At 41.6% G+C, this 11271-nt stretch overlaps 1 protein-coding gene across 1 annotated transcript; it reads left to right on the forward strand.

Annotated features, from left to right (window-relative positions):
- The first annotated feature begins 106 nt into the window (after window positions 1-106).
- rmdn1 (regulator of microtubule dynamics 1) lies at window positions 107-10058 on the forward strand. Its single transcript, XM_024374694.2, has 10 exons — window positions 107-557; window positions 1520-1625; window positions 1825-1912; window positions 2304-2463; window positions 3237-3326; window positions 3422-3477; window positions 5449-5536; window positions 6880-6910; window positions 9164-9297; window positions 9797-10058. The coding sequence occupies exons 1-10, from the start codon at window positions 426-428 to the stop codon at window positions 9839-9841; spliced, it is 930 nt and encodes a 309-aa protein (XP_024230462.1). The 5' UTR covers window positions 107-425; the 3' UTR covers window positions 9842-10058.
- The last annotated feature ends 1213 nt before the right edge of the window (window positions 10059-11271 follow it).

Consider the following 11271-nt stretch of genomic DNA (forward strand, 5'->3'; position numbering starts at 1 on the left):
AAAGCATTTTATTTTACCAGGCAAGTCAGTTAAGAACAAATTCTTATTTTCAATGACAGCCTCGGAACTGCCTTGTTCAGGGGCAGAACGACAGATTTCTACCTTGTCAGCTTGGGATTCGAACTGGCAACCTTATGGTTACTAGTCCAACGCTCTAACCACAAAGCATACCCACCAATGCAAAAGTTTCGAAGTTGAACAGTTGATACCAGAAAAAATACTGTGGGTAATACAAGTTAAACTGTAAAAATGCCCGACCAATCTTTACAACAACCTGATTTGAAGTTCGTGTTGTTTCTCAACGTTTTCGCTAATTGCGATCTTGAATGACCCGCGTTTGTATCGTATTCTACCTTTCAAAGTCCAAGCTGTTCGGCTCAGACTTAGAAGTGATCATTCAGCTCTTGACTTGATTAGGGAGAGGGATGGCAGGAGCAACTTTCATGCGATTTGCTGCCCGGACTGTGCTATCGGCACCTGCTTGTAAAGCCGTCAAGATCAGAGGATATCATCGACAATACTTGACTATTTTCAGGAGCAATACCTCAACTATTAACGTAAATAAACCTCCATTTACTTCATCCGCCCAGTTTCTCCTATTGCTGGTGTGAAAGTGTTACATGCGCCTGGTAGAATAGAACCAGAGTGGTATTTGTTGAAAGTATCTATGTAAAACATACAGTAACTAGATACACTATCCTGATCTGAATGGATGTAGGTGAAAGGTCAGTAGGGCTACACAGTACAGTAGGTAGGGTATTCTTATGTGATGTGATTGTCTCTGCACATTGTTTAACATTTGTTCAGTATCACTATTGAAAGTACAATAGGATGCACATGATACAGAATGAACATGACAATATAAATTACATTTGACAATATTGATATTTTGTTATCGTCATTATTATTGTTGTGTTCATTTGATATTACTTGAATACAATACATTTTCTCCCCTGCAAAGCCTGGACAGGTTCCAAGACAAACAACAACAGTGTGTCTTGAATAAATAGGCCAAGAGGCCTACTGCCTTGATTAGGGGAGAATCTCAGTTAATATCATCCCCGTGTCCTCTCTCCTCACCTCCTTCTCAAAACTCATTGGATGAGAAAGCCAGAGGTCCTGCACCTCTAACCTTCTCCAATGGGTTTTGAGAAGGAGGCAAGGACGCGAGGAGTATGCAATTGGAATTCTCCCTCAGAATTGTCCCTCTGCATTTGTTGTGACTCGGGTACTTTCGGTAGGGCAACTTTCTGTCAGAGGGACCTGAGCTTGTATGAAAAACATAATGTGGATTCCTCACGAGTAGTGAAAGGGGGGGCAGGCAGGGGGTCTAATATAGACTAGCCAGAGAGGTAACTGTGGTGGAATTTTTGATATAGGTTTGGTCTATCTACTGAGCATATAACGTCTTGTGAAGCAGTCTTTAGTCATATCTGGTTTGATCAGGCTGTGACTGACATTGACAAGTGTTTTATGTCTTCAACTAAACTACCTCTGTCTGTTCCGTTCTCTGGTGCAGGGTGGAAGAACTGCATTCTTGCTCACCTTACCAGTACTATCTTATCTAGGCGTGGAAGCCTACAGGACGGTGCAGAGTGCAACTGTGGTCCATGCTCTGGAAAAAGGTACACACCACCTGGAAATTAGTAATTCAGAATGGTTTTAATTATATGTAATATCAAAATAATTTGAAAGGGATACAGCTATTGAATCAGATAGAAAAATTCCTGATTAAACATGCAAATGTATGATTTGGGGCTTTTTCCTATCCAAATTCTCTATCTAATGGCACCTCTATTTTGCAATCTCTATTTTGTATTCTAGCTGAAGAGGCTGTGGAACAAGCAGACTACCTGTACAGCTGTGGGGAGACAGAGAAACTCTACCAGCTTCTGCTACAGTATAAGGACAGGTAGACCTACTGTATTTCATAAACATGTTACGGCATGTGTTGTCCATTGAATGTGTATAAGACAGACAGACAGACAGACAGTGACCATTGCAAAAACAGATTGGTAGTATGTATTGATTGGGTTTGGCTGGGATCCAGAATGATTTTGCAAGACAGGTTGTCTCACTGTTTAGGCATCAGTTTGAGGTCTTTGTACTAACGAGTAAAAATCCGTGACAAAGCTACAGTACCGTTCAGGAACTCAGCAATCGAGGTCAGATGACTTAAGCCTTAAAACAACACTGAATGCCCTCCAAATACTGTTAAAATGTTCTTTCTCTTTCTGTCCCACTATATTCTACTGACCATTCAGCAATGACATTTTTGGAAAATAAAATATTTGTGTGTCCAGTGATGATGCGGAGTTCCTGTGGAGGCTGGCGCGGGCATCTCGTGACCTCTCCCTCCTCGCTCACATTGCTGCTGACGAGAAGAAGAGGCTGACCTTTGAGGCGTTTGAATTCGCCAAGAAGGCCCTGGAGAAAAATGAGGCCTGCTTCGCAGCACACAAAGTAATAAAGCCTATGGTTTCTTCTCATTGAATCTCTGAAGAGAACCTACTACACTATTACTGCTGTGAAACTAAGCTAAATCATGGTTTTGATCAGGTTCATTTGCCTGCATAATGTTGGGGCTACTGTAATAAGATTAATCTGTTAACGCCTGGTTTGCTGCTATCGACCAAGTGGACAAGTTGCTACAAGTCCGGTTGAGGTAAACATTATAATAGAGCTTTGGTGAAAGGATAATTGACAATTCAATCCCTAATAGCACAGAGGCTAAAAAAGCCAAGGCCAATAGCACAGTGAAAAGATCATGGCTAAATGTCTTCATGGGCTGCTGGCAAAAAATCTTAATTATTCTTCCGTGTCTCAAGATTATATATTATTCTGAATTATGTATACATGCATCAGTACAGATGTTGGTTCATAGGAAACTGATACAACTTTCAATTGAACAGTGAAACATTTGCTACTTTGTCATGTTTCCTGGCACAAAGAGGAAAATTCAGCAGTTAACCAAGTGCAAGGTAGGATTCTCTGTTTTTGAGACCTAGAATCCTCTGATAATGGAATACAATTGGAGATCTATAAAATACTTCGGACCATTTAAGTTGCACAAGCAATTAAGTAGGCTAATCATATTAATGCTAATGCAAATCATAAGCAAAAATATGTGAGAATATGGATGACGATCTTGGTCATGGTTTAGGCATCCTGGTCGGCCCCTGCAGTATTTATGTGGGTATTCTAATTTCTATATCCCTCTTCTCTCTCTTGGTTAGTGGTATGCAGTGTGCCTCAGTGACATAGGCGATTACGAGGGGGTCAAAGTAAAAATAGGAAATTCTTACATCATTAAAGAACATTTACAGGTAAGTGTTTTTTAAAATAATTTACAGTATGTCATATCATATGATTATTCATTTAAATATCGTCAGCATTCTAATACAAAATGTATCTTCCATAGAGGGCTATCGAGCTAAATCCTAAAGATGCCACATCTATCCATATCTTGGGTTATTGGTGAGTTATACACTTTCCATGACAGACTGACCAGGTGAATCCAGGTGAAAGCTATGATCCCTTACTGATGTCACTTGTTAAATCCACTTCATTCCGTGTAGATGAGGAGGAGGAGACAGGTTAAAGAAGGATTTTTAAGCCTTGAGACATGGATTGTGTGTGTGTGCCATTCAGAGGGTGAATGGGCAAGACAAAGAATGTAAGTGCCTTTGAACGGTTATGGTAGTAAGTGCCGGTTTGTGTCAAGAATTGGGTTCACGCTCAACAGTTTCCCGTGTGTATCAAGAATGATCCAGCCAACTTGACAACTGTGGGAAGCATTGGAGTCAGCATTGGCCAGCATCCCTGTGGAACACTTTTGACACCTTGTAGAGTAAATGCCCCAATGAATTGAAGTTGGTATGAGGGCAAAAGGGGATCTATATTAGGAAAGAGTTCCTAATGTTTAGTATACTCAGTGTAGGTTATTTATTATGGAAATGATGTACACTACCGATCAAAAGTTTGGGGTCACTTAGAAATGTCCTTGTTTTTGAAAGAAAAGCACATTTTTTGTACATTAAAATAACATAAAATTGATCAGAAATACAGTGTAGACATTGTTAATGTTGTAATTGACTATTGTAGCTGGAAACTGCAGATTTTTTGTTAATGGAATATCTACATAGGTGTACAGAGGCCCTTTATCAGCAACCATCACTCCTGTGTTACAGTGGCACGTTGTGTCAGCTAATCCAAGTTTATGATTTTAAAAGGCTAGTTCATCATTAGAAAACCCTTTTACAATTATATTAGCACAGCAGGAAACTGTTGTACTGATTTAAATAAGCAATAAAACTGTCCTCCTTTAGACTAGTTGAGTATCTAGAGCATCAGCATTTGTGGGTTCGATTACAGGCTCAAAATGGCCGGAAACAAAGACCTTTCTTCTAAAACTCGTCAGTCTAGTCTTGTTCTGAGAAATGAAGGCTATTCCATGCGAGAAATTGCCAAGAAACTGAAGATCTCGTACAACGCTGTGTACTACTTCCTTCACAGAACAGCGCAAACTGGCCCTAACCATAATAGAAAGAGGAGTGGGAGGCCCCGGTGCCAAACTGAGCAAGAGGACAAATACATTAGAGTGTCTAGTTTGAGAAACAGACACCTCACAAGTCCTCAAATGACAGCTTCATTAAATAGTACCCGCAAAACACAAGTCTCAACCTCAACAGGGAAGTGGCGACTCCGGGATGCTGGCCTTCTACGCAGAGTCCTCTGTCCAGTGTCTATGTTCTTTTGCCCATCTTAATCTTTTATTTTTATTGGCCAGTCTGAGATATGGCTTTTTCTTTGCAACTCTGCCTAGATGGCCAGCATCCCGTAGTCACCTCTTCACTGTTGAGATTGAGGCTGGTGTTTCCAGCTGTGTTAACATAATTGCAAAAAGTTTTTCTAATGATCAATTAGCCTTTTAAAATGATAAAATTAGCTAACACAACGTGCCATTGGAACACAGGAGTGATGGTTGCTGATAATGGGCCTCTGTACACCTATGTAGATATTCCATTTAAAAAAATCTGTTTTCAGCTATAACATTAACAATGTCTACACTGTATTTCTGATCAATTTTATGTTATTTTAATGGACTAAAAAAAAATTCTTTCAAAAACAGACATTTCTAAGTGACCTCAAACTTTTGAACGATAGTGTATATAAAATAGAACTGTTACTTCTTAGGCAAGTTTTTGTTCCGTGTCTAAAGATACACAGCCTGTTTTGCCGGAGTCTGGGGTAGTGGTCTAAGCTCCCGATTCCAGACCACACATGGCAACAAGGTTTTCAGGGGTTCGAGGCCCAGCTTGGTCAACTGTCTGTGCTGTACCTTCAGTACCCCTCTCGATGTCAGTCTCCCAATCTTTAATTACACGTTTCCTGTCTAAAACAATCTCAAAATGATGGGTTATTGACACAGCCTGTTTTCTCATTTAGGTGTTTTGCCTTCGCTGAGTTGGCGTGGTATCAACGTAAAGTGGCAGCCATGATCTTCGCCTCTCCTCCCACTGCTACATACGAAGAGGTGTGTTACATCCTAAATGGCACCCTATCCCCTATATACAGTGAGCTCCAAAAGTATTGGCACAGTGACACGTCATTGCTGAAAATGTGTCACTGTCAATGAGTGCAAACTTGAGCAGTATGACAATTCTGTGTGACTTTCAGAGCGGGTTTACTGTGAACACTGAGGCTGTACCCACTTTAAGTTTGTTTTAACAGTGGCCAAGTAGGCTACTGTGGCTATTTGATCATAATGTAGGCCTAGCAGTTGCCTACCATCAAAAACAATGGAGAAAAACACATCCCATAACATTTTGACATGGAAATAACTGTTTTATCATTCAGCCTACAGAAGCAGCCAATGTGTAGTGTTCAATGCCTACATCCTATCAGACTTCTGAAGAAGAAAAAAAAGATGCATTAACCTGTTTATTCACTTGTCCTTCAGACGAGTTGGCTGAAATGTTGTATTTGATGCAAGAAACCACTTTACAAAATAAAATTCTTTATTATTCTCATACCATTATTACAGAGAATCAAACAAATGATGTTACGCTCTGCCTATTGGCTACTTAGTTTATTCAAGACGTCTCAAAATACAACACTTTCAGACATAGAAAAGCCCGACTCGCTTTTCTGAGTCGCTTTTGAAAGATGGCTAGAAATGCACACATTTTATGCTCTTGTTGGCAGCAACAACTCCCCCATTGTTGACTAGAACTGGTCTAATAACTCACTAACTAGCTAAGAATATGCAGTTCTCACTTTGATCTCAAAACAAGCGCTTCCACACACGACGAATGGCACAGATCCATATATGGCAATGGCTATTTACATATAGGCCTACTGCAACTCTGATTGGTTATGCAGCAGGTCGTGCCTGTCAATGCAATAGAATCCTACTCCAATGCGCTCTGCTTACAGTAAAATCTCTTGCATAGTTCGTTTTGCATAATAAATCCTGAATAGTTGTTTCGGTATATTATATTGAAAGTGGCTAATATTGTGTTGATTCGATCACTATTGCCACAGTAGTGAAACGTTGAGAAAGTTGAGTGAAATTCAATCTCGAGCTTCTCTGTGCTGGCTCATATTTCTTCTGTGCGGCAGTCTGAGGTGAGCTGCGCTGTAGATGGAACATTGGACTGTTCCAATACCTTTGGAGCTCACTGTATGCACTACTTTTGACCAGGACCTATGGGTACTAGTCAAAATAAGTGCACTATATAGGTGATAGGGGGCAATTTGGGACAGATACGTGATGTCATACTTATTTTTTACCCACAGTTCTTTGTATATGAACAATACAAGATCATTGAAAAATGTAAGGCATCATGTTTGACTATAATTTTTGTTTCACCTCAGGCTTTGGCGTTCTTCCTGAAAGCTGAAGAAGGTTTGTTGTTCTAAATGCTAAATTTTAACACAATACAATGTAAAGATTAACCACAGCCTGTCGTTTCCAATAGGAACAAATGAGTCATAGTGGGCAGAACAAGCAAGGAGGGGGGGGCAGAGCAAAGCATGAGCTAGCTAGATCCTATTGGCACGTTCTAGCATGTATTTGCATATTTCCGTTAGGGAACGCCTACACTGACGTGCCATCACCCAATTTACCCTTGAACTCCTTCTAATCAAGCAATTTTTAAAACTTTGTCAAAGGGTAAAATCTAACAAACTTATTCCACTCTGTTCGTAAGAGATTTTAGTTTTGGGAACAGAAAACTGTATTGAAATCAAATCTTTAATTGATGAGAAAATTAGCATAATATCTGCAAAAATCTCTCTCGCTTTTCCCACTGCCGGCCACTGGGCTTCCTCTCATCACCATATTTGATAGTGAGTGGAAACGCCAACCGGATGCTTCACACTTATACATTCTATTAAATATCTGTCTCATTGTTCCGTCTGTGTTTCTAAAGCCAAATTTTATGCAATACAAGTCAACGTTTATCTCTCATTTGATCATCAAATCAAATTTTATTTGTCACATACACATGGTTAGCAGATGTTAATGCGAGTGTAGCGAAATGCTTGTGCTTCTAGTTCCGACAATGCAGTAATAACGAACAAGTAATCTAACTAACAATTCCAAAAAACTACTGTCTTATACACAGTGTAAGGGGATAAAGAATATGTACATAAGGATATATGAATGAGTGATGGTACAGAGCAGCATAGGCAAGATACAGTAGATGATATCGAGTACAGTATATACATATGAGATGAGTATGTAAACCAAGTGGCATAGTTAAAGTGGCTAGTGATACATGTATTACATAAGGATGCAGTCGATGATATAGAGTACAGTATCTACGTATGCATATGAGATGAATAATGTAGGGTAAGTAACATTATATAAGGTAGCATTGTTTAAAGTGGCTAGTGATATATTTACATCATTTCCCATCAATTCCCATTATTAAAGTGGCTGGAGTAGAGTCAGTGTCATTGACAGTCATTGACAGTGTGTTGGCAGTAGCCACTCAATGTTAGTGGTGGCTGTTTAACAGTCTGATGGCCTTGAGATAGAAGCTGTTTTTCAGTCTCTCGGTCCCAGCTTTGATGCACCTGTACTGACCTCGCCTTCTGGATGACAGCGGGGTGAACAGGCAGTGGCTCGGGTGGTTGATGTCCTTGATGATCTTTATGGCCTTCCTGTAGCATCGGGTGGTGTAGGTGTCCTGGAGGGCAGGTAGTTTGCCCCCGGTGATGCGTTGTGCAGACCTCACTACCCTCTGGAGAGCCTTATGGTTGAGGGCGGTGCAGTTGCCATACCAGGCGGTGATACAGCCCGCCAGGATGCTCTCGATTGTGCATCTGTAGAAGTTTGTGAGTGCTTTTGGTGACAAGCCGAATTTCTTCAGCGTCCTGAGGTTGAAGAGGCGCTGCTGCGCCTTCCTCACGATGCTGTCTGTGTGAGTGGACCAATTCAGTTTGTCTGTGATGTGTATGCCGAGGAACTTAAAACTTGCTACCTTCTCCACTACTGTTCCATCGATGTGGATGGGGGTGTTCTCTCTGCTGTTTCCTGAAGTCCACAATCATCTCCTTAGTTTTGTTGACGTTGAGTGTGAGGTTATTTTCCTGACACCACACTCCGAGGGCCCTCACCTCCTCCCTGTAGGCCGTCTCGTCGTTGTTGGTAATCAAGCCTACCACTGTTGTGTCGTCCGCAAACTTGATGATTGAGTTGGAGGCGTGCGTGGCCACGCAGTCGTGGGTGAACAGGGAGTACAGGAGAGGGCTCAGAACGCACCCTTGTGGGGCCCCAGTGTTGAGGATCAGCGGGGAGGAGATGTTGTTGCCTACCCTCACCACCTGGGGGCGGCCCGTCAGGAAGTCCAGTACCCAGTTGCACAGGGCGGGGTCGAGACCCAGGGTCTCGAGCTTGATGACGAGCTTGGAGGGTACTATGGTGTTGAATGCCGAGCTGTAGTCGATGAACAGCATTCTCACATAGGTATTCCTCTTGTCCAGATGGGTTAGGGCAGTGTGCAGTGTGGTTGAGATTGCATCGTCTGTGGACCTATTTGGGCGGTAAGCAAATTGGAGTGGGTCTAGGGTGTCAGGTAGGGTGGAGGTGATATGGTCCTTGACTAGTCTCTCAAAGCACTTCATGATGACGGATGTGATTATCTTTCCATAGTGGACCCAAACTTCTACAGTAAGAATCTACTTATGCTGGGGAAGTCCTACATGTCATTGAAGGACCAGGGGAATGCTGTGCTCTGGCTGAGAAAGGCACGGGACTACCCCCCTCACACAGAGGAAGACAAGGAGGTAAAATGCAATACTGTGTGGGCCGGTTTCCTGGACACATATTTAACCTGGTCCAGGAGATTCTCCATTGAAAGGGTGTTTTAGTCCAGGACTATGCTTAACCTGTGTCCAGAAACCGGCCCTATAACTGTTACCTGTATTTTAATTGGACATTTACATGCTCGCCGGAAGTGGTAATCTTCCCAATAAAAAAGTCGCAAGTCTGACATTATATTCAAGTCGGAAAAATGATTCAACAAATAACATTTTAGCTAGATAGATAAGCTAAGTTTGCTAATAATCAAGCCAAACTGATTTGTTGTCATCTTTTGATTGAAAGATCAGTGGTGAAATATCACAACATGTTCTGAGTTTCCCACAACAACTTTGAGGGTGTGAATTAAAATTTCCCAGTCGGAACTCAGAACTTCAGATAACTCCCACAGCACGTGAACGCACCATTATCACAGTATACTCTGATTGTATAGGAGCTAATTTGTTTATTTCCTGTTCTTCATAGGTCCATAAAGAAGCCCTTGACCTTCTGAAGAAGCTCAGTGCATAAGATGACCTAGTCACATGGAGGCAAGAGTGCACTGTGTTGATAATAGGTGTATTCTATGTCTATCTACTATATGTATATTTTTGTTCCTAACGCAAGAGTGTACATAGGCTATACTGTACGGCCTTAACAGGAAATTATACATGCTTTTCCACTAACCTGTGTATAGTGATTTACAGATGCTGTGATTTAACTTTAATTAAACGTTATTTTAATTTAATATGCGTGTCAAGTCTGTTGTGATAGCTTGGGATTGTAACATTCAGGCAGGCATTTTATTGTCTTTGTAAATAGAAAGTTGAATTGGTGTCTGATTTTAAAATCCCAATATGCGGTCAATGAATGGGATTCAATGTGTTCCATGCAAATATTACAGTTTTTCCCAATTGTTTACATACTAAAATTGGAACTTGAAACGCAATCACCGAAACCTGAAACTCATGTACCAAATCCCTAAACCAAGTCTGCAAAATTGCAAGCACAATTCCTGCTTTACACTCAGTTTTCAATTCTACATCACACTTTTTGCGAAACACTACACACAGTTCTCTACATTAGGCACAACATTCAAAATAAAAATGTCTTTAGTCCCTTTCGAATGCATCGCCAATCACAATCATCAAATCAAATCAAATTTATTTATATAGCCCTTCGTACATCAGCTGATATCTCAAAGTGCTGTACAGAAACCCAGCCTAAAACCCCAAACAGCAAGCAATGCAGGTGTAGAAGCACAGTTGTTAGGAAAAACTCAATAGAAAGGCCAAAACCTAGGAAGAAACCTAGAGAGGAACCAGGCTATGTGGGGTGGCCAGTCCTCTTCTGGCTGTGCCGGGTGGAGATTATAACAGAACATGGCCAAGATGTTCAAATGTTCATAAATGACCAGCATGGTCGAATAATAATAAGGCAGAACAGTTGAAACTGGAGCAGCAGCACGGCCAGGTGGACTGGGGACAGCAAGGAGTCATCATGTCAGGTAGTCCTGGGGCATGGTCCTAGGGCTCAGGTCCTCCGAGAGAGAGAAAGAAAGAGAGAAGGAGAGAATTAGAGAACGCACACTAAGATTCACACAGGACACCGAATAGGAAAGGAGAAGTACTCCAGATATAACAAACTGACCCTAGCCCCCTGACACAAACTACTGCAGCATAAATACTGGAGGCTGAGACAGGAGGGGTCAGGAGAGAATGTGGCCCCATCCGAGGACACCCCCGGACAGGGCCAAACAGGAAGGATATAACCCCACCCACTTTGCCAAAGCACAGCCCCCACACCACTAGAGGGATATCTTCAACCACCAACTTAACAGCAGCACTAAGGTCTAGGAGCACGAGGACAGATGCAGAGCCTCGGTCTGATGCCATTAAAATGTAATTTACCACCTTCACAAGTGCCGTCTCAGTGCTATGATGGGGTCTAAAACCAGACTG

Source organism: Oncorhynchus tshawytscha, linkage group LG16, assembly GCF_018296145.1.
Source record: "Oncorhynchus tshawytscha isolate Ot180627B linkage group LG16, Otsh_v2.0, whole genome shotgun sequence".
NCBI lineage: Eukaryota > Metazoa > Chordata > Actinopteri > Salmoniformes > Salmonidae > Oncorhynchus > Oncorhynchus tshawytscha.

Bases quoted from the DNA above. Each gene is read 5' to 3' on its own strand.
- rmdn1 (XM_024374694.2), top strand. From the start codon at position 426: ATGGCAGGAGCAACTTTCATGCGATTTGCTGCCCGGACTGTGCTATCG. The intron at 2,464-3,236 runs GTAATAAAGCCT...TCTCTTGGTTAG, and splicing joins CCTGCTTCGCAGCACACAAA to TGGTATGCAGTGTGCCTCAG. The intron at 6,911-9,163 runs GTTTGTTGTTCT...ATCTTTCCATAG, and splicing joins CTTCCTGAAAGCTGAAGAAG to TGGACCCAAACTTCTACAGT.